Here is a 24,691-nt window from a genome sequence, read left to right on the forward strand (position 1 = left end):
AGTATATAGGGCATAGAGTAAGTAAAAAGAAATCGCTAGTTAATACCACTAACAAGGCTCAAAATAGCCCCACACTAACACGGTAGCATAATGAGGGTCACTGTACAGTACTGTACAGGGAGTTTAATAAGAAGATACTTTATAAAGACAGTACACTTCACGTATACAGGCAGGAGCCATCTTTGGAAAACAGTCTCGACCAGACGAACTACTACTGGTCGAGACTGTTTTACAAAGATGGCTCCTGCCTGTATACGCGAAGTGTACTGTCTTTATAAAGTATCTTCTTATTAAACTGTCTTTACTCATTATGCTACCGTGTTAGTGTGGGGCTATTTTGAGCCTTGTTAGTGGTATTAACTAGCGATTTCTTTTTACTTACTCTATGCCCTATATACTAGCGTTATAAGCTAATCAGTGGTTCGAGCTAAAAGTGGGTACATTCGATTAGCATGAAAACACATCCCAGAGAACGGTCGAATCGGTACCCATGTGTTATTAACCTCTAGGTTCATTTTGCACCAGAATTGTCCTTTAAGAATATGGTTAGTGGTTGTGTTGGGTTCGCAATCATTAAGGTTGAGTTTATAGTTATAGTGAAGGGTAGGGTAGGGTCAGTGGTTGTGTTGGGTTTGCATTAGTCTCAGCCTCATGACGTCACGCCCAAGAACCGTTGGTTGAACGTCTGATGGATATGGCACACTTTTCTGGAAACACTTCAGGAGTTTCGAAGTCGCGATTGACAGGTTGAATTCTACAGGATGTCAGCAAGACATGTGTGTTGCATGCATTGTTTAACTGTCGGCCTGTAAACAAATGCCATGAGGCCAAAACCCCTTGAATGAATAATTTATTATATATATATATAATTATATTGTCACGCTCACGCCCCTAAACATGATGCGGAACAAAACTGTGATTGGTTGCGTTACATGTCAGTCAAACATCCTCTTGGGCGGTCCTTGGCCAAGAAAAGCTGCGATAGAGTCCAGACCTTCTGCCATCAGTCTGAAGATCTGGTTATGCGAGATAGGTTCGCATTCGTTAAGGTGGAGTTTATAGTTATAGTGAAAGGTAGGGTTAGTGGTTGTTTTGGGTTTGCATTCGTTAAGGTTGAGTTTATAGTGAAGGGTAGGGTTAGTATTTGTTAAGGTTAAAACAAATAGATGTCATTGTTTAAAGCAGGGCTATGCAATTTCGGGAATTTCTTCGCTGTATTCTCGCTTTTTGCTCGCAGGTTTCTCTATAGAGCTCCCCCTACAGCTTCGGAATAGATATTTGACAACACTGTCGGAAAAACTCATTGGCGACTCTCAGATACCAGAGGCTAGTAGATCAACGACATCAAAGCAGACGGGACATTCTTTACAATGTCTTCTTCATTCGGGTTAAAACAGCGTGAGGGAGCGCAATAATGACAGAATTTTAGCAGATTTTTTTTGCCGTAAAGCAATTCGTTACATCGCAAGACCTGATATCACGCGATACTTCCTGACGCTGCAGTCGGAGGCTCGCCGGCCCAAAGTTGCATGGGTGGTTTTGCCGCTCCCAGGCGATAGGGGGTGCGAGACGACCACCATTCAACCCAAAAAAAGTAATATAACCATTCCAATGACTCCGAAGCTGTTCAGTTAAGGTAAAAAAACCTGCATAGTTCACCTTTAAATTATCATTTGCACAAATGCACTAATAATCACTAATAAACCTTAAATAGATAGGTCACTAGTTCTAATTATGTTATTCCTCATTTAAATATTTTTTTTTATGATTTAATAAGCTTTAAATAAACTCACGAACCCGTTTGGGAAACAGTACATAATGAAATCCCTATTATCTATTAATTAGCCATTTGTCTCAAATTTTGAATATTGATAAAATCAGTATATACATTCCAGCTGCCACCACTGCAATAGTAATGAGTATCTTATAATAAATACAAGTATTTTATAGCTATCAATGAAACTCAGATAAGTTCTGTAGGCCATATATTTTTATTGCAATCAAATATTCCTAATCTATTCCAGTTTCACCAGTTCTTATTGAACAGACTCGTTTTTACAGACTCTACCTGCATCTCTCAGGTAGTCATTGCAGATATTCATTAAAAGGTAGCCTACACTGTATAGGAATTTCTCCCATCTAGCGGTGAAATTGTTTTTTTTTTGCATTCAAACGAAGTGCTCTCTAGCGCCTCGCTTTTTCAAATGCATGTTGCAACTACGTAGCCGTCCAATGTAAATAAAGATAAGAAATTCTGCACTTACGAGGATAAGTCAGATCATTGGCAGAGGTAATTTTACACCAATGAGGACATATTTATGAATAACATTGATTATAGCTAATAAACTACACAGTGTACCTTTAAGTTGTAAAACTGGGATATATGTCTATCACTTTAAATAGACTACGTACTAATCGGCAATTAATATATCCATTTTCCAAGTTGAGAGCTTATATTAAACCATGCTCTTGCTTATATATATATATATATATATTTACACGTATAAACCAGTCATTAAACTGGTGACATGATCACGTTTCACAATCAATGGTCAACTCTTTGGAACTCACAGCAGGATTAGAGAAAGAAAATGAACAGACAAATCTGTAAAAACATACATTTTACTGAGGACATCTGATACTTTACAGAGATGTGTTATTAACATTACATAAGATTTCCTCTTCTGGAATCCAGACATGTAGTATCAACATACAAAATTGCGGCAATATAAGAGGCATTTACGATACATGATATTTATATGCATATCTTTATATTTGTGGAGTCTTCTGAAGAGGATTTGAGATGGATATTTCAAATAAACTCATGGTAAGACTGCAGAGCTCCTTCTTACAAGCATAAGCTTTTAGCAAAATAATGAACCTTTAACCCATAATCAAACAAGGATGGAATAAAACATGAAATCTAACCTGAAAAAAACCCCTACAATTTCATACATACAATTCAGCATTTGTTCAAAAAGAAAAATAACGGACAAACAAACTCCAAGTCAATTGATACACAAGGCTCTTACAAAACAGAACAGTACAAAACAATAAAACACAACGTCAATGTTGAGAAAAGGAAAACTTCAAACTTGGTCCTAGCTTTTGCATTTAAAAAAAACATGTTCCACGTGTAATCCAGCTATATAATCCATACCAGCCATGCCCAGACTGCTCAGTCCGAGATGCCAAACGTATGCGCTAAAGGTCCATTCACCAACGTCCACAAAATTGCTGTGCTTTACAATTTATACCACAATCAATGAACCTTGTAGGAAGTACAAGCTCACAAAACATGGCAAGCAGTATAAAGGTTAATGCAGTATTTTTACACTGTTATTTCGATTAGTGAAAAGATAAAGCTTTGCTTTACATTGCAAACATGCATGCGATCACAGACGTGCATGCGTGTATGTTTCGGGGCTCTGGCTGCACCGGGACAACTAAATGCTCCCAGAATTGCTTGCTATTTAAGATGAAACCTTTTTTTCCTCATCCCTCTCGCTTAACTAGTTCCCTAATTTCCTCCACAGCACAGACCATGTGCTTCACAAATATTATTCTAGATGCAGATATCTTACATAAACTAAATGCATAATCCACCCCAAACTGAGCATTTTGTCATTTACTCGCACTCGTGTTGTTCCAAACCCATATCCGGCTGTTGCTTTTCCCCCTCATGGAAAACAAAAAGAGAATTTTTGAAGAATCTTCATGCAGATCTTTTCCATACAAAGTTCGTAGTGAATTTAGTGAGCTACATTCCAAGCTATACGGTTAAGCAATGATTTTTGATGTCATTGACATGCAACCTTGATATGACATCTACATTGAAGGGGAATATGCCAATAGGTTTGTACCAGACACAAAACTATTATATGTATTCATAACTAAACTACATTTATGGTGTTTTTTATTGGCAGCCGTGATTACCATGAACTGCCTAAAAAATATCAACAGCATACGGGTTTGAAACAAACCAGTGTAAGAAAACAATGACAGATTTTTCTTTTTAGAGTGAACTATTGCTTTAATAAACTCAAAAACAAAATCCAAACTCCTATTTCCTGTCTGACCTCAGCTAGAGTCTTGAAAATGAGAGTATTTAGGTGTTAGTCTTTGGCATGGTATTAGAAAAGCCATTTCAGATTTATCTACAGGAAATATACTCTCATCTAAATCTATAATTGACAACTACATAACATAAATGCTTACTTGTGCAGAAAAAAAGAAGAAAATATCCCTTAGTGCATTGCTTGGTGGAAAGAATCCTCTTAGAAATCTAGTTAAGTCATATGTGAAACCGGTCAAACCTTTGACCTTCATTTTACACACCCAAAGTTGTCATTAGTGCTGATCTAGAACAAGTTTTTCCATCTCCAATCACAGTGGATTAAAATGGGGCGCTGATCTTAAATTAGCGCTGTAATTCTTCAGACACGGTATCAGCTGGTGTGTCTTGGGAATGGAGGTGAATTTTACCAAACGAAATGTCTCGATCGGCAGCAAAACCGATCGGAACGTGAGGGCGCAGTGTGGAAGCAGAGTGTTTTTTAAGACGACCAAGCTGCCCAATGACATCCACGCTATAGCCCTCAAGGTGAAGCTAACAGCAAGAGTATAGAGGACTTATTAAGGAGTGTCCATTACGATCAGCGCGGCTCATTGGCTAACGCGGCCCTGTTTAAACCTGTGCTCCAAACCCAGACTCGACAAATCTAGATTTAGCTCACATTTAGCGGGGAACACAGCAGATCCAGTCCAGTTGAGTCTAGATTTGTTCAGAGTGAATGTGTGCGACGGGTTCTGATCCAGCCGATCCGTGAAGAGATCACTATAGAACTTGTGTGCATGTAACCGTCGTAACCTGTTCTGTTTATAAAAGAACTTTTATAAAGAAAAGAGCAGAAAAGGTTATACATGAGCAAAAAAACAAACAAAACAACAACAAAAAGCTGCAAAAACAGTTGCAGCTATAAAAACAAAACCATTAACAATAATAATACATAAAAAGATCATTGAGTATTAACATTAGGGAGGGAAATTATCCAGTCGTGTCCCTTCTTCAGGTGAAGCGGCTCCCTCAGAGGGTTTGGCACAAGAGTCTGATCAGAGAGAGAGAGAGCGAGAGAGGAGAACATGCTCTACACATCCCTCTCGACTCGTCTCTGCCGCACTGAAAGAGAAAACGGAGACGTGTTGGTAATCGGATACATTCACAGTCCTCGGTCAACATGCCGTGAGAACATGCTGTGAGATACGTGAAACTTTAATGAGATCTGCTCATTTAAGAGGCTTAATAAATCAAAGGTGTGTTAGTCAATCCTTTATCCTGTTTCAGAGCTACACGAGATTACCAAATTCAGCCAAAAAATTGGTGTCATGAACAATCAGGTCCCGCTTTGCAAATGGGTCCGCACTAGGATCCAGCGTATAGTCCATTCAAATTGTAGCAGTTTTGCTATCCGTTCTCTTTTACAGTGCGCTAGCACTACTTTGCTAACAGGATGCTAAGCAGTGAAAGAAATATTTAATTTCAATGTATACAGTATCTTTGTTTATTTGCAATTATATTTAATATACAATTAAAATATTATTATTTATAGTCGTATTATTAGTCTTCACATCATTTACTCACCCTCGTGTCATGTTTTGAAGAATGTTTGCAACCAAACAGTTTTGATGCATATTGACTTCTATTGACCGTTCCCAAAGACCCGCCCCCCCTTAGTTACTGTCGCTATGTCCGACAAGCTACGCCGCTCTCACACCACACCATATTCTCACGCAGTGAAAAATACATCGTGGAGCAGAGAGGACACTGACAACGCACTGACAGACAGGACAGACCAGGTTACTTTTCAGTTACTTTTGATATTAAACATATTACCCCTCTACTAACCCTCCTGGCTGCTTTGTCGGACAAAATGGCGGATGACGAAGTATGATTGGTCAGATCACCTGTCAATCAAGCTCCCTGCGAAGGGTCAATTGTATGGATAGAAATACCCTTGAGAAATTTCTCAAAATATTTTCTTTTGTGTTAGTCATACAGATTTGGAACGACATTATGGTGAGTAAAAGATTAAAAAAAATATTTATTTTATTTGGATGAACTATTCCTTTAAGACTACATAAATATACATGTCAAATCTGCAGGTTTTCTAATTAGGAGTAATTAGAGTAAAAAGTAAAAGACCTTTCACCCATTTATTCAGGACGACGGCCCACCAGTCTCGGATGACACACCAACAGTCCGTTTATTTAATGCATGTTGCAGTCAAAATGATCTAATTAGTTTTCCGACTGCTACGCAATGTCTGGGAGTCAGGGTACAAGTTTTTAATCAGACCCCCCCCCCCCCAAAAAAAAACATTTTTTAAACAAGCAGTGAGAATAATTTTTTTGATTTTCAGTCCCTATCGGTAAGCACATTTTATGCTAATTTCAACAGGGTTCTGTCTGAGTGGGCACTGGGCAGTTCTTGGAGAGAATAAGCCACAAAGTGGACCAGACATAATGCTGAAAATCAGAAAACTGCAGTCGGCATACACAAGACTACTGCTCTGAGCTGTAGCGTATTAGTGTTCTTATGCATTTACAGAAGTGGATCGTGTGTTTGGTTAATCAGTGTTGCCTAGCTCACATCTATAAAAGGTCTGAATTCACAACAGTGAGGATCTGATACCTTATCACACTGTACAATGTACAGGTGAGTCAAACAAACAAACACAATTGAACAAAACGTCTAATAATATGTGCTGTTAGCATTCATGCCAAAGGGTAAATGTCAAACCCATGCGCTCACACATAATACCTAATTGGAATAGAGCTCGGTGCATGACATCATCTCACGCACGTGTAAAGCACACCGTGTGTGCGTGGTGTCATTATAAGACTGGCGAACAGGAGACAGATCCAGACTTCATCCAGGAAACAGAGAAAGGAAGAGAAAGTCCCATGAATAAAATACCATTTCAAAGGACCTTATTCTACAGTTTTGTAGTAGTTTTTTTTCCTTCTAAAGTCCTTTTATAATTTGAGTAGTGGTCCACCAATATATCGGAAAGACCGATATTTTGCATTGCTGGACCGGTTTACACCTGGTATTAAGCGTTTTGGTCCATCGGATCACAAGTAGATAAAGGAGACACATTCCAGTTTACACCTGGTGTTTTAATGCGTCTTGTCTGCTTCAAACACTTTCTTCAAAGATGAATAAGTAAATGACAGATGGGCATCAGTAATGAACTGGAGTACTTGTTCTTAACCAACAAGTTTCTTTACCAAGTTTCACTGTTTTCCATCTTAGAACCACTTCAAGGCTTTACCCATTGTAATAGCAGATTTTGTGAGCGGAGTTCTGAGGAAGCAGTATTGCAAATGACCAATGACTTATAGCAAGCCCCTCCTCCTAGTGTATCTGTCCATCAGTGTATAGCCCTTTTCACACAGCAATTCTTGAAAATACTCGTATAATGTGTCCCGGGATTGTTTGATTTTGGTTCATTCACACTGCCTGTGATTTTCCGGAATCTGTGCGTGCGTTCACACACCCGTAAAGACATTTGACATCGATGTGACATGTAAAGTCTCAGCAGTGTCTTAAGTTTGCTTATGAGCTGCGATTTCTCTCTCTCGCTTGAAACCACGCTTGTGCGAATGATCTCAGCTTCAGCGTCATCACTACAACACACCCCTTACGGGATTGATTACGGCTTTTGTTTACACAGAGCACGTTCTAGGACTGATCCCGGCAATGTTACTAGGTCCCCATCCTGGGATCGATCCCGGGACGTGTTTGCGTTCACGCAGAAGGCACTCTAGCCATTTTACGGCAATTTCCCGTGATCTATCGCGCTGTGTGAAAGGGGCTTAAGTGTGTTAGGTCATGTTCTCACCCAGGTCGTTGTTTTTTGTGATTGCAGCAGCGGCGCGGGATCTGGGACCCTGCTGGGTAAACTGGTACCCAAACTTCACGACGCTCGTATTCTGCTCCAGCATCTTGGCGATCTCCATCTCTGCCGACGTACCGAGCTGCTGCCGCTGAAAGCCAACATCACACACTTTATTAGATGTGCTTATGTAAGCCCACACTCACAGTCATTTCACTATGAGTAACATTTGCATTCATTTTGCATACTGGCTGAAAATAGCAAGGTTTTAACACATTTAGTACCGACACCAGTGCTGGATTATATACAGATGCAACCTGTATTCATCACTAATTAACTGAAATCAGACCCATTTATGCAGTGGCCTACTAAACACTAAATCTAGTTTTATTTTTGTAACTACAGAAACATTTCTTCGTAAAATAATTTAGATTGTTGTCAAAACTGAATTCACATTCATTCGGTCGCATATATGTATTATGCGACCCATATATATATATTATGCGACCCAATGGAATTATAAGAATTGCTTTTATTAGAAACTGCTTTATTATTACTAACATTTGATGTACTTTAATTTCACTGGGTTTAGAGAGTATGATCCGTTTGAGTAATTAAGCATTAACGTATTCAGTAGCTATACTATTATGATGTGGCCATTTTTGCTGGAAATTCAACCCCAAACCATCGAAAAGTAAAATGAACAATGAGCAATACGCTCAGGTCCATTAAATAATATTTACAGATACAACTTTTCATTATAAAATGTATTAGTAAATGTTGAAATTAACATAATTTATACGGAATTGGAAGTATTTATTTTATGTTAGTTAATATTAACCAATGTTAACTAGTTAAACCTTTTTGTTAAGTGTTATATTACAATTTAAAACAGTGATTCTAAATTGCAATAAGGATATTTTGAAAAGTAATTTATGATGGCAAAGCTGAATTTTTTATCAGCCATTATTCCAGTCTTCAGTGTCACATGATCCTTCAGAAATGCTCTAAAATGTTTTTTTTATTTAAATTCAGATTCTTTAGAAAAAAAAGTTCTGCATTTATTTGAAATATAAATATTTTGTAATAATGTAAATGTCTTTACTGTCACTTTTGATCAAGTTAATGCATCCTAGCTGAACAAAAGTATTAAAAGAAAAAAACCTGTATAAAGTTGACTAGATGAGCCACATTGAAGATGCAAACCTGTGACGGTAATCACACATCAGTTGATTCTACAATATATGAATGTGGCAGGTTGCTCTGCACTGGTTGCACTGTCTGACAGTCTGCAGAGTAGAAAAGTTGGCTGGTTTAAGAAAAGGATGTGGTTGTGTCCGTGTGGTGGTACCTGGTTGTCGATCTTGATCTCTGAGAGCGTGTCATTGTCCCGCAGAGCTTCTACCAGAGCCTGAACTCCTGCACCAGTGATGAAATTAGACTCCAGATTCAAACTCCTTAGCGTCTTATTCTCTCGTATCATGTCTGAGAAGGCCTGCAGTGAACAGAAACACACACAGCTTTACAAGAGAATATCTCTTCTATGATTATCTTAGTTTGCAAATTGTCTTCGATCACTTGGTTTATATTCTTGTTGCTCATGCTGGATAGTTTTTATATATTACACATAAAATATGTTTTGATTGAATGCGATCATCACTTCAAGATGAGTTTAATTTTAAGTGAGGAATTACTTGAATGACTTTGTAATGTATTATTTAGAGTTCAATAAATTTAAAACTGGTTATACACAATTTTCAGAGGTTTAACAAATGCTACCCATTTAAAATTAATTGTTTGGTGATGGAAACCACCAGTAATGATGGAAAAACAACATCAGACATGCAGTACTGGACTGCACATGGAAGAGTCAATGCACTGTTTCAAGGCCCATGACTAAAGGCAGCAGTTGTCCAATCTCAACCCAGAACACACAAAAATCTCAAGCAAATGAATGATGTCCCTAACCACGGCAACAGGGTCATTGCTCCTGGTGGCAGCCAGACTGAACTTCTTCACATGAGTGTTCCTCTCCATGGCTTTGGCTAACTCCTTTAGAGTCGGGATTGGAATGTTCTGGAACAAAAGAGAAAGGAAACATTAAAACGGGTTTGTTGTTGACAATTAAATGTTGACTCCTATATGTCACTAAACTCATCGTCATGGTCTTCAGATTATACAACATGCTCTACATTTTGGGGGTTTGGAGTCAAAGTGTGGCATATGAAAATTTATATAACCAAATATCATTCCTCCCAGTGAGAGATAACTAAAATGATAAGCCATAATTTAATCACTAAAAGAAAAAATGGTGGGCTGGGAGCGGTTAAGAATATTTATTCTAGTTCTGGTTTGTGTGTCTGTTTATTGCATAGTTATTTAATATTTAAGACTAAGCAGCTAAAACAAATGGGTTTTATATTTAATTAAGTACAACAGAGTCCAAAATTTTGAGACCACTATAAATGCTGCATAAATTAGATGATTAATTAATATAAGTGAAAAAGTGTTGTGTTCTCAGCATATTTTGAGCATGTCTCAGTCCTTTAGTAGAAGCAAAAATCAGGTCGTCTGTACAAATGAGTCACATGACCAATGTTACTAATTTAATTAGTGACCTCGAAATAATCCACAACGCACAATATTATTAATATTTTTAAAATGTATTTTACGCCTTTTTTATTTCCAATCTTAAATAACTTTTTTTAATAGATGTTTGGACTAAAGTATTTTGCTGGTAATATAAATGCAATTTTTATTTAGCCATTCAATTTCATATGATTTTTGTGTAAGGGGGCCTCATTTTAACATAGAGTGGTGCAGGTATGACATCACTTAGTAGGCCAAAACGTGGAAGCGATTTAACATTTTAGCACTTCCGGTTTCATTGTCCCAAAATCAATGGTTTTTTTAATGGGTTCTTGGTTAAACGGCTGAGATAAGGTCTGTGGTGAACACGAGCTCAGGACACTTTTTTATTCTACGACATAAAATACATCAGTACTGCCCCACTCGTGTTTTTTTAAGCTGTTAAGTGTCTTGAAAAAGGCGACTGCTAACAAGTGGCTAAAATGGGACTACAGAGGCTGTCGAGGAGAGTAAATGCACAGGACGAACAGGTAAACTCAGTCCGCTTTTACAGCCTCATTATGCTTATAATTGTACTCTTCTAACTCAAACTTTGTGGAAAAATGTTTAAAACTGAATGAGTTGTCGGAAGCTTAGTGATGGTGACGTTGAATTCGTGGGACCGTGGTGTAGTTCGTTTATAGCCTACCTTTAGCGTTTTACTTCTGGCAGCTGCATTTAGGATTCAAAATTCATAAAAGTTGTGTTCATCTGTGAAAATGATCTTGATGGACAAAACGTGCAAGTATCATAAACTTTTGTTGATCGCAGTGTTTGTTTTTTTGCGATAATCCAAAAGCCTCCTGCACCACTCTATTCTGTGCACTAAACTGATTCTCATTACCTTTATGTTGTTGAGATTAACTTCAGTCAGTGTGGAATCATTGGACTTTATTCGCTGTAGAGTTTCCTCCACGTTTGTAGGGTTTGGTGGTTCATCGAAAACTGGCTTTACCTTTTCTCCTTTAATAACATCTATGACAGAAACACAAAATCAACAAATGAGCCATCACTCGGTATGTTTGCATGCACTAACTTTCATCAATCCAAATGAATCTAATCTGATTCCAGATTCTGAAAGTTACGAGCATAATTGCATAGGTATTTTTGAATCAGATTTAAATAGCAGATTATACATTTAAAAATAGCAGATTAAAGCATTGTCATGTCATTACACTACCCTTTCAACTGGATGGAAATAACATTTGGATCGTTTGAGGCGTTTACGTGAATGCTTTTTACTCCAACTGAGTGATCAATCCTATCATAAACAGATTTTTACACAGCCCTTTCACAAACTAGTATTTTTTTAGTTATCGTCTCGTTTTGGTCAGTGAAAAAAAATGACGAAAATTATTCGTCAACGTAATTAATGCATGTAAATCCAGCTACTGTCACATATGCTTAAGGCATTTAAAACTAATTTCATAATTAATATTATGAAAGAAATAAGGCATTGAAAAGAACATGAATATAATATCTATGGAAAGATGACAATAGAATAAACTCACTGTTATAACCGTCTGTAAAGGTGCCGTCATAACTCTGCGTGCTCGTCACCAGTGTGTTCACTCCAAGAATAGCTAGACAACACAACACAAAACTGTTATTATACAATATACACAAACAACAAGTGCTTGAAAGAGCCCGTAATAGGATTAAAATATTATAACATTGTATTAAGTATTGCAATTTGCAACGCATTTAAAAATAAATGCTCTAACACTTTATTTCACTTCTATTTTTCATGTTTGTATTAGGGCTGTCAAAAGGTTAATCACGATTAATCACATCCACAGTACACACATATATTATGTAAACACAAACTTTTATTTTGGATATGATTCATTGTGATTAATACCCTAGTTTGTATGCATGTTACTACAAGAAACCACTTTCACATTCCTGTTTTTCAACACAGTTGTTCATCAGCACATGTAGAGAATAAAGCCTATCAGGTTTATAATGAAGCATGCCGTGTGTGTGTGTGTGTGTGTGTGTGTGTGTGTGTGTGTGTGTGTGTGTGTGTGTGTGTGTGTGTGTGTGTGTGTGTGTGTGTGAGAGTGTGTGTGAGTGAGTGAGTGAGTGAGTGAGTGTGAGAGAGAGAGAGAGAGAGAGAGAGAGAGAGAGAGAGAGAGAGAGAGAGAGAGAGAGAGAGAGAGAGAGAGAGAGAGAGAGAGAGAGAGAGAGAGAGCGAGAGATGTGATGGATGCATTGTGGGCGTTCATACCCACAGAATCACGGAGGAAATTTATTGCAGAGAGAGAGTGATAGAAAACCACTAGAACAATAGACACCACAGAGCTTTTCATTCTGGCTGTTCATTAAGAGCAATAAAAGGAATCCTAGTGATATTAGCATTCGCATGTGTATCTCCTGTTATCCCTCTGCTTGTGAGTCTATTTACCTGCCAGGTCATGCAGTTCTGTGTCAGTAGCGCTAGACAGAGCCTCTTCCAATTCCGGGTCAAGGGTCGTGACTTCCTCTTTAAGCAACTCGATTGGTTTCTTTTTGGGAATCCATACTTTTCCTGTAGAATGAAAAGACAAAAAGTGATTATTAACAAGTTGTATAGCTTGTTTCTTGAATTAAATAGAAAAATTGCAGCCCTTTTTTAATGACTTTTATGCTAAATATTCCATGTTCATGTAGTCTCTCAATTAATACAATTTAAAAAATGCTATTTAAGAGTTTTAGGGAACATTCACGCCACACTGTAATTACAACTAGGAAAAAGCGTTCAAGTCCTCGTAGAACTCGTAATTTAAAAAATGTGGGATTTTTTGAGAGTTCCCACTTGTACCACGTGACCACTGCAGATTCATATTGGTGTTAAGTGTTGAGAGTAAAATGTCAGGTGTTGTCATCTCATAATTACATCAACATGGTGTGAACGCAGGATTAGATGGAGTTGAGCATGTCACGTTACAGGACATGTCAAGGTATTATGTTATTTTGACACATTGTTTCTAACAGTTAGACTTTTAAATGTCACTCACATAAATACATTAAGATTTAACTTCGTTCAAAAAGTTTCAGTTCGGTGAGTTTTTTAAAAAATGTTTGTGAAATAAGTCTCATAAGTTCAACAATGCTGCAAAAATACAGTAAAAACACTATTACCGTGTAACAATTACAATTTTAGATAACCGTTTTCTTTTTTAACATACCGGTACTTTGAAATATAATTTATTCCAGTGACGTTTTCCACTTAAACATTTAAGTTTAATCAGTACTAGCTCAGCCTCTTCCTACCATAAAAGAAAATGATTTCTTTGCAGCTCAGCCAAATGAGAAAAACATGAGAAAAGTGAACAACCCTTTACTTCACTGAATATTGCCAAGACTACATCGCTACCGCAGAACACCACAGCAGAGAGAGAGGGTTAGTGGTCAGACATGATGTCCAGCTGTATAAATGGCTGACGTTTATGAACTCGGCAGATATTGACGGCGTACAGCAGGCCCATCATGATAACAACTCACCGCTTGACCTCAACCCAACTCCAGTCAGACTATCTGACTCTCTTTGTCACTGATAATGAGTTTGGGTAATATGATGCTGGTCTTGTGACAAACTCATTCTGTCTGGACAGTGAAAAACACTCTACGGCTTTATTCAGGACATGTGACTGCTGAGAGGGAGAGAGGATGTTCTGCTAAGCTGAAAGCACTCAGCTCGTGTTTCAATAAAACCCCACATATGAATTAAACTTTTCACATAGAATATAAAGACTACCGGAAATTCATTCTTCAATGTCCATCAAAATTTGTTCCACTCCTCAGGCCATTAGAAGCAAATATGGAATTGCCAACTCACGCTTGATTCTGAGACACATTTAAAGGAACAGTTCCCACCCAAAAAATGAACAATCTGTCATCATTAGTCGCTTGAACCAAGTTCAAGGTGCTTCTATGGTAGTGTTGTCACGATACTAGAATTTCTAACTTCGATACGATACCTTGAAAAATATCGATATTCGATACCATTTTCGATACCACAGAGAGAAAAACTGCCACTATATTAAGGGGATATTTTTTTTATTTAAAGCTAAATATAACAAGTCTAGAACATGACAATGAGGTATATTTTACATGAACAAAAATGTCCTGAGTTCTTGTTAATATTTTTTAATTGGACCAGGGGTAACATTACCCGTTGTATTTGTATAACCTACTGTTATCAAAGATTAAAATATAGCCTACTGTAACAAAAAAGCACTTAACAGTATCAAATTGGAGGATAGAGTGTCAATAATGTATAATAATAAGATTAAACATTAAATTTTCAGTTAAAGGCATTTCATTATTGAATTCAGAGATGCCATTGTCTAGCTGTTTAGTTTAATTAATATCTGTGTAATCAAATTGATGATAATCGCTAATGAAGGCAAATTGCAGAATTAAATAATTTTCTGAATAAAGTTAAATAGGCACAAGTCAATTTACATTTGACCACAGTTAAAATATTTACTGATTCCTCAGTCAGATTATGTTAACTTTAAGAATTACGGTGAAAAAACGAGACAACACAGACTCATTTCAACAACAATACTAGGCCATCTAGGTTTATGTTTCAGAAAAGTTAAAATGAGAAGAGTTACAGTGTTTCCTTTAGGATTTTTTTAGCAGTGGGGAAAGGTCTGTCCAAACAACAAACACCCCTGATGCTGAGCGTAGCCTATGCTTGCTAAATGGTACCCCTGGAGCCTGTTCCTTAAGTCTGTTTTCACCTATAAAATAATTTAAAAAAATGAGTGATGTGAGGGATTATTGATTGTCAAACAATCTTTTGGGTGCCCGCAGCCCGCTCGCAGTGTGAAGCGCGTGTCTGCGCTATTCTCTGACATACCCGCTCGCGGTGTGTAGCGCGTGTCCACGCTATTCTCCGACTCCGACGTGCCCGCTCGCGGTGTTCTTTCTCAATCAACCAAAGTCGGTCGCGGGGGCGCCGCCCTCGCCATCTTTCCATTCACTTCACTTGCTATTTAACCAGAGCGAATGAGACGAGTGCGTCACGTGTGGTGTTTGTCAACGCGCCTTTGGAGAGAAGTGAAAGTGAAAGTGACCGCTCGGCTAGTATCGATACTTCGGGAAATTAGTATTGGTACCGTTCAGATATTTCAGTATCGATATTTATCGAAATTTCGATATTTTTGACAACACTATTCTATGGTACTTTTTAGTGGCCATGGTCACTATCAGCTTTCATTGTATGTAAAAGAGCAGCGTTAACATTTCTGAAAACATCTCTTTTCATGCCTCATGAAAAAAATAATGAAAAATAGACGGGACCTACAGGGTTTCCCTATGCTCTCAAACTACATAATGATGCAAAATATGCATGCAAATATTTAAGTCCACAGTCCTGTACCTTTGTCTTTTTGTCCAATTTTCAAATACTTTTTTTTGCTAATCTTGTGGTTTACAACAACTGAATTAAGACCAGTGCAGTGGTATTAATTAATTAAAGAATCAAGACTGAATTAAGACCCTATGGGAAAAACAAATGATTAAAAAAAAAACTTTCTGAACCAAGGCCACTGAAAAAGTGAAAATGGCATGTTGCACTCTAAATTAATAAGAGGTTTGAAACGTGGCACATTTCATTTATTGGTGAAGTAAGGACCCATGAAAAGATGATTCTAGACCTTCATGTATGACAGAATCTTTCCAACTGTCATAAAAGCAGCTGGCAGCTCAGAAACCTCTCATTACACACAAGACGTGAATAAACCTCAGCTCTGGTCTGGGCATACACTAGAACTATCTACTCTGTCCTCATACGTAGTTTCTTTTCCCTCCATAAAGGACGGCAACAGTACGTCACTCAGGCCAGTGAGGTTTGGAAACACACCAAGATACTTTTTTTCCTTATTCTCCAGCTTTTATTCCGCATAGCCAGGCTGTGTGTTACAGTGATTGTACCGCTTCTGAGGGGTGTTAGGCACAGCATGGGTTATCGTTTAGTTTTTCCCTGGTGCTCTGGAGTTCCTAACAGGAACAGGCTGAGGGTCCTAAGACCTTTCTCACTGCTCTGGACACAAGAACAGACTGTGTGTTTGAGGTGTGGCTGAATTCCAAACACGTTATCAGTGCAAAAAAAATGTAAATGTGAACCAGGAAATAAAACAAAAGATTAGTGAAAACTATTTGCAGAGCAACTGGTGGGGAAATAGACTGGTGTGTTCTAAAAGAGTATATTATATTTGCCATTAACAGATGATTTCATGTGTGTTTAGAGGATATCTACCATACACAGTCAACTAAAATAACATCTGATAATATTCAGGAATTTATAAAGATATATAAATGTTTTCCAACCACACACACACACAACGGGTGGAGCAGGGGGAGAGAAACAGAACTGAAGTGAAAACAGCAGGACAAAATGATGCGGGTTAGATCACTCCTCAGCTATTTTAACAAGAACAAATTAAAACATGCATCATGCTTGAAATTAGCAAATTCTCTTCTGCTGTGGTAATGGAGACTCTGTTCTCCTGTAGTGATAATCTCTTCATGTCAACGCAGTAAAGCAGGATTTGGTTATTCACAGTATAACATTAGCAGCACAGCTTCTCTTCTCTATCAAGTTACCAACTTTTACTCATTCCTAGGTCACCTTTATCTGGGCTGCTGCCTTTTCTACACTACCATTGAAAAGTTTGCTGTCAGTAAGATTTTTCTTTTTCTGAAAGAAACTACCGGTAATCTTTTTTTTTTTTTTTGGGGGGGGGCATGGATGCATTTTATTTTCAATATACATTTTAAAAAGTTAGAGTAAAGATTTATAATGTTAGAAAAGATTTATACTTTAAATAGCTGTTCTTTTTAACGTTCTATTCATGAAAACATTTTTTAAAAAATATTAATGGTTCTATCATGTATCTATGTTCTATCTGGTTGTTCATCTGCTTATACGTAAACTCGACTCCTTCCAAACAGATCTGTCAGCATACAGTTGGTTTGGTCAGTACATGTTTGGGAGCCTAAAGACAACCAATAAATGAAAACTTTACATCCTTGTTTAGATTTTTTTTTTTTTATATGTGCATTCATAATACTTCCTACAACCCAAACCGCTACGATTAAAACTTGAGTTGTGGTTTATTCCGAACTGGAAAAAAAAGAAAAAAGAACAAATCTGAATCTGAAGGCCAGATGAACAGAGCAGTTCTGTACTGGATCTGAAGGAGCATCTTTGTAAAGCAGACCTCACACAGAGAAAAGCGGGAAAGCTTTATTTAAGCCCTTTATTTAGCGGTTGTTTTTTTGTTCGGTTCATGTAAAACACTGTGGTTCAGAGAAAAGCCTGCAGCACAAAACCAGTCAGAACCAGAAGAGAGGAGCTCAGTGGGTCTCTTGGGCTCAGCTGTGCCGCTGGGCTGATCTTGGCTGACCTCTACCTCCCAAACTACTTCCTGTCCTTCCCCGACCCAATCACAGCGTCCTCCCCTGTGGACCAGTACAGGCGAGTCTTTCTGCTTAGGCTATGTCACAGCCAGCTGTACTCTGAAGGCTCCACCAGCAGGACAGGACAGCAAACAGAGGAAATCAGAGAGAAGACACACGGGCATCAACAAATCCATGCTGTCAAGTTTTCCATTCTAACTCACCATCAAGTCAAGTAACAGATCTGGCCACCGAGGTGGATCCCATGATGCCTCGGCTCAACAACAAACTATTTGCGTCTCATGTGTACCCTGACGGCATTACCATGGAAACATACAATATAAAAGAGATAGACAGCACTTGGCAAAGATGCCTATCTCTCAAATGCTCTCTCTGTCGCTAAGGGTTAGATTTCATCCCAGAGGAATTCCAGCACTTCCTGTTTCAGACATTGCGATTGAACTAACACTCTCATATTCCAGTCTCACAAATCCTGAACTAGAAGTTTATGGAATCTTATGCAGCTACAAGGTGAAAAAGACAGTGAACATATTGCAACAACCATTTAATCAGCATTTTATCAGTAGTGCAGATCAAATTTTTTAGAGGTTAAAAAGGTCAATTTTTAAATAAAATTTAAAGAAAAAGTATTAGCAAACTGGCTGGAAAAGAATTAATTCAATAAACAATACCACTATCAAAAGTTTGAGGAAAAAAAAAAACTCTTATGCTCACCAAAGCTGCATTTACTTTATTAAAAATAGAGTAAAACAATAATATTGTGAAATATGTGTGAAATAATTTTTTTTTATAAATATAATTCATTCTAGTCTTCAGTGTCACATGATCCCTCAGAAATCATTCTAATTTGGTGTTCAAAAAAACATTTCTTCTTGTAAATATTGAAAACAGTTGTGCGGTTTAATATGTTTGTGGTAATTGAGATACTTCTTTCAGAATTATTTGAGTATAAACAGCATTTATTTGAAAAAAATCTTTAGCATTAATTCCACAAAAAATTAAAATAAAAATCCACATCATAGATCATACTGACCCCAGTATAAATTTTCTGCAAATAAGTATTTTTGTCCTACACAATTTTGCTTTGTTTTTCACAACAAAAAAATATAAACCCTAACAAGAACAAGACGGAATTGTCAAAGGTGGCGGACAATGAACAGGTGACTTAAATGTGTACAAAGGCATCTTCTAAACTGTTGTTGTGTTTCTACTGTATCCGTCCTTCGGATGAGACGTTAAACAGAGGTCCTGACTGTCTGTGGTCATTAAAAAAATCCCAGGATGTCCTTCTAAAAAGAGTAGGGGTGTAACCCCGGCATCCTGGCCAAACTTGCCGAATTGGCCTCTGCTCTGTCCATCCTGGCTTAATCATCCCCATATAAATACTGAATGGCTTCATCGCTCTGTCTCCTCTCCACCAGTAAGCTGGTGTGTGGTGGACGATCTGGCCCAATATGGCTGCCGTCTCATCATCCAGGTGGATGCTGCACATTGGTGGTGTTTGAGGAGATTCCCCCTTCCATTTAAAGCACTGAGTGCAGATAAAAGCGCTATATAAATGTAACAAATTATTACTGTGGACACTTAATTTAATGAACATTCAGTGACCTAAAGAACATTATACATTGCAAATGAACCATGACTAACAGGACAAGGGTGTGTGGGAGAGACACTTGTGTCTGTGATTTTCACAGGTCTGAGCTGTAAAAACTGAATTTGTATCAGTATTACTCATCGTCAACGCTAATATACACACGAAATGCTAAAACTGGAGTGCTTTAAACCATTACAGGCTGGTGTGTGTGTGTGTGTGTGTGTGTGTGTGTGAGTGATATTAAACCCATCTGAGATGATGGATTTAACAGACAAGCTCATGCCATGGAGGGAACACACTCTAAAGATCTTTAGATTTCTTCCTGTAGAGTTTTACTTCCCTGACAGTCCAGAAAATGTCTGGAAACATCCCCACTGATAATATACTCAAATCAATCAGATGACAATGACCACAGGTGACCAATACATTCATTTAACATTATCCTCATAGATTCTTATATTTGAAAATGGCTATAAAGTGTTCAGGAAAAAAAATTATCATACGAGTCAGAGTAAATAATACCAGTCTGCTCTTAGTTAGTAACCGGTTTACTGAGTTTAGTGGGGTTTTCTGCTGAAATACTGATTTTCTGCAGAACCGGTTTGTCATCTCGATAGAATAAGAAGGAATCCCACAAATTCACAAACAAAACACATGCTGCCATTTATACAGGAGGTGTTTTACATTATTTTAAATAGGCCTACTAACAACACAAATACTTAAATTGGCAATTGTAGTCGTCAGTCAAGTTAACATTTAATAAATGGATTTCACCACTAATCAGAAATTACATAAAAAAGATAAATGTAATTATTTAAAAGAAAAAAGATAATGTAATTATTTAAAAGAAGAAAAAAAAGATGTTTTGTTATAGCCTTTGTAGCACATCTTTCAGTACAACAACTTTTGTAGATATCTTGCGGTTCTAAAACATGTGATACCATGGGGTTGGATTTAAGAATTATTTTGTTAATTTTAGTTCCTTTAAACAACCTTTCCAAATTCACCACACCTCTCATGTGCATCTTATACAACTGCTGAATCAGGCTAGTTATCTTACAACCTTTGGCTAATATTTCCCCATGCTGTATATATTCCGGACACACATTTGTATTATTTCGACACGATACACCCGCACCCATGATGACATGAAACCGATGATGAATTCTTAAAGTAGGCGCTTAGTCACATCTTGTCAAAATGTGAACAATTTATGTGATATGCCCAGTTAAGAGATTAACAGTTGAGTCACAGGACGTACCATAGAAACTAGAGTTTTTATTAAATAATGCAAAGTAATAACTACAGACTAACCTTAAAGTGCCACAATTATGTTATTTTAAAGGCTACCAATTTTGTTTTGGAGGTCTCCTACAACAGGATAGCATACATCAAAGTTAAAAAAACGGTTTCATTTGCTCATCATAGATTGCACATTACCACATTTTTCAATGATTCTCAAATGATTAATCAGTCTCTCCAAATCCCTCCTTTCTGCAAGCTACTCTGCTCTGATTGGCCAGATCTGTTGTGATTGGTCTACCGCTTATGCGTGTCAGAAGCCAAACGCCCATTACCAAAACTATACTTCAGATCGGTTCGTGATTTGTGTGGATGAAAATGCAGTTTAGGGCTCTGACAGTAGGTGGCGTTTATAGAAAAGCAGAAACCCCCCCTGGTTACCCCAGGACACAAAACGGAGGAGAAAGGAAGTCAAACACTGTTTTCAAACAGTCATTCATTTTTATGTATTCACTGTGGTGTTTCTCAATCAACACCCAATAAAACAGTACAGAGAATGAGAGCCGGTTCCAGATTCTTCCTCTGCTACTCACTGTCATTTAGCAAAACTCATGAGCAACACCAAGTCTTAGTTTGATGTAACCGCAGCGTGCTCTGTGGGCATGTGACCAAAAGCGCAAATGCTATTGGCTGGCCAGTTTTCTCTACAGTGAGTGTGATGGAAAAGATATTAAAACCTTTCCTTTAAAAAAAAACCTGCTGCGTCTTGTCTGTCTGAACAGACGGAGTAACAGCCGTTCATTCAAATGATAATATTTGTTTATCACAGAATCGTTGCACCAAATATTCGTCATGGTGTGAACAGGCCTTACATCTACAAGCACATACACAAATCTAAACTTCCAGCATTACCGTAAGACACTATCATTTACTATTAAACATCCTGTTCATCCAAACACTATCTGCATCATGGAGCTGTGAATGAGCGTGTGTATCTCAGCAACTTCAGTAGATACTTTACTAGACGTGCCAAGACTAGACGTGTTAATACACACACAGACAATCCCACAAACGCAGGCAGATATGGGGCATCCGAGCTGCAGTGTGTGTGGTTATGTAAGAACAGACAGTATTAACTAATCATACCTGCAGAGACAGCAGAATTTAAATCACTACAGGAGCTGATACAGCACTCTCACTAACACACACACACACACACACACACACAGCAGGAGGATATGGAAGAGTCAAGGCCCCGATATACTTCAAGCGAAATAAAATAAAGAACTGGTGTGATGTAAATTCAAACAAAATCAGGTCAAAACTTTTGATTGGAGTTCATTTGCTTTCTTAACTGTTGTTTTCTTACTGCTGTCACTTTTGTTGTGCGTTTATTTTGATCCCGAGAGGAAAGCGTGCAGCACATATTTACATATTCATCTAAACGCAGCTCTCTCCAGCGTAGGCGGCGTCGAGATACAGAATATTCCTGAAGGGATTTCAAACGTCTTTGTACCCCCAAGCAAATAAATTTGTCCTGAGTATATCAGGGCTTTCACACACATGCAGGGAGTCACAAGTATAACAACTAGGCTCTAAAAACTTCAGCAAAACATCAGCGACCAACGCTGAGCCAAAACATAAAATAACCCCTTCCGGTCCCCTAACTAACCATCTCAATGGCTGGATGTATGTAAATATGCCTAATTCCCTTTAGGGCTGCAACGATTAGTCGACATTGTCGACAACGTCGACAATAAAAAATTGTCGACAAATATCTTTGTTGTCGAGTAGTCGTTTGATCTCACGTGACCAATGTATGGGCCTGCAATATCGCATTTTGACCGCTACGACGCTGTAGCGCTAGAGTGTAATGCAGCCGTTAAATGCTTTTGCGGTAGAAGAAAAAACAGCGCGAATTACATAGACAGTAAATAAACGGCGAATTATGGCGGAGTATAAACGAGTTCGGACCAGTAAGGTGTGGGAAAGTTTCACAAAACTGCCAACTAAAAATGCTGTCATGTGCAATACATGCAAGGCTGAGCTTGCGTTTCACGGGAGCACAACATATGTTGGAGCACTTAAGAGAAAGCATCCCGGATCAAAAGGAGCCGGTGAGAGGTGAGTGTTCGATCTCCAGGTGAAGCTAACTAGTTGTAAATCTCTTTATTAGAGAATGCAATACTACCATTAATAAAAGTGATAATATTAAAAATTATAATATAAATACAGTAATGTGATTATTTATTTTGCATAGAATAAAGCTTGATCGAGCTTAGGAGTCAGGGCTGTTTTTATTATTGTAACACTATTAGGTAAATACGTTAGCTATTATATTAATATAAACACAATGAACTAACATGAACAAAAAAGTTAACAAAAATTAATAATGTTACAAATGTGCTGCTCATATTAGTTAGTTCATGTTAGTAAATACATGAATGTTTACAAATTAAACTGTTACCTTAGTGTGAATTGCTTCTAGATTTCAAACTAAACACCCAGTAAAGATGATGACTAAACAACAGTTTAATCACTAAGAGAGTTAAAATAAAATGTTTTTTCTTTGCAAAAAAGATATTTTCTTTGCATTCCTGCAACATCCACTCCAGCAGAACGGATCTTCTCAGCTGCAGGAAACATTTGCTCACAAAAAAGAGCAAGCTTGTCACGTGAACATGTTGATATGCTGCTGACCTTCCTTCATTTTAATTCAGCACTTATTTGAAAATCCAAAAAAGCCAGTGCAGAAAGGACACGAGTTACTTACTGCTTTTCATTAAACTAACTGAACACTTGGTTTTAGAAATAAAGCTCTTAATACTACTGCCAAGAGATATTTACATTCAAACATATTTTTGTCTGCAATGCAGTTGATTTATTTTTGTTGACCTGTTTAGTTGGAGGTTCATTAAAGTTCATTAAAACACCATTTCAAAAGCTGAAGTGATTTTTTTTTTTTAAAGATTATAATATGTATAACTCAATGTTTTAACTTATTGAAAAGGCTGAATAATCATTCCAAACTTACTGATTAGTCGTCAATATAATCGACGATTAGTCGATTAATCGGTCCAATAATCGTTAGATTAATCGATTATCAAAATAATCGTTTGTTGCAGCCCTAATTCCCTTACAATATAGCACTATAGTAGACGAAAAACACTGTGAGATTAGCAGTATGTCCAAATTCACAAAAAGTTCCTGGATGACCTACTACTTCTGGTTATATTCTGAAGTGCGTATTCAGCGGACAGTTTACTGATCCCAAGAGACCATGTGAGAGGAGTTGTGAATGGCAGTGAAGCGGGAGGTCACATGACAATAACATGATGAATGTAGTCCACCCAGATTACATTCATACTATTTAGAACATACTGTGTGACTGTATAAACAAAAATGTAAGTACTTTTTCAAAATAAGAACCCAATCAGAGTGCATGTGATTTTGAATGCAGCATTACTAGAACAGTTTACTCAAAGAAATCAAAATGTTGTCATTTATTTACACTAAACCTGTATAACTTTTCCTTTTCATAGAAACAAAAAAGACAGTGATGTATACAGTCAAGCTCCAAAAGGACAAATAAACGTATCATACACGAATCATAACCAGAGCCACTTCAAGGTGAGCCACCAATGTTACTGTAGCAAAAATAAATGTAAAGCTGCGGTACAATGGGGAAGACACACAAGGTAATTTTTCAAAGGAGAAGAGTCTTCAGTACGCGTAATAAAATGCATTAGTGAGGAAACAGCTTATTGGCTAATTTTTAACATGTTTGTCTTTAAACATTAATTTTGGATTGATCTTTTTTAAATTTACAACAAAAAAATAGCTGTTTTATGAGAGAAGACAGACAGTTGGGATTCAGTGTAGGGGCACTTTAGTGATATACAGCACTCAGTCA

General features: G+C 37.5%; 1 protein-coding gene across 1 annotated transcript in view; it reads right to left on the bottom strand.

Annotated features, from left to right (window-relative positions):
- Window positions 1-2,774: 2,774 nt before the first annotated feature.
- The window catches only part of tmod2 (tropomodulin 2), a 32,483-nt gene continuing 10,566 nt past the window's right edge, over window positions 2,775-24,691 (bottom strand). The window contains exons 4-10 of the mRNA XM_079620985.1: window positions 12,934-13,056; window positions 12,038-12,109; window positions 11,371-11,501; window positions 9,867-9,974; window positions 9,250-9,393; window positions 7,905-8,049; window positions 2,775-5,179 (exon numbers count right to left, since the gene is read on the bottom strand). Of these exons, the coding sequence (XP_079477111.1) occupies window positions 5,148-5,179; window positions 7,905-8,049; window positions 9,250-9,393; window positions 9,867-9,974; window positions 11,371-11,501; window positions 12,038-12,109; window positions 12,934-13,056 (755 nt within the window). The 3' untranslated portion in view covers window positions 2,775-5,147. The remainder of the gene's footprint in view (window positions 5,180-7,904; window positions 8,050-9,249; window positions 9,394-9,866; window positions 9,975-11,370; window positions 11,502-12,037; window positions 12,110-12,933; window positions 13,057-24,691) is intronic.

The sequence above is a fragment of the Phoxinus phoxinus genome (assembly GCF_949152265.1).
Source record: "Phoxinus phoxinus genome assembly, chromosome: 8".
Classification (NCBI taxonomy): domain Eukaryota; kingdom Metazoa; phylum Chordata; class Actinopteri; order Cypriniformes; family Leuciscidae; genus Phoxinus; species Phoxinus phoxinus.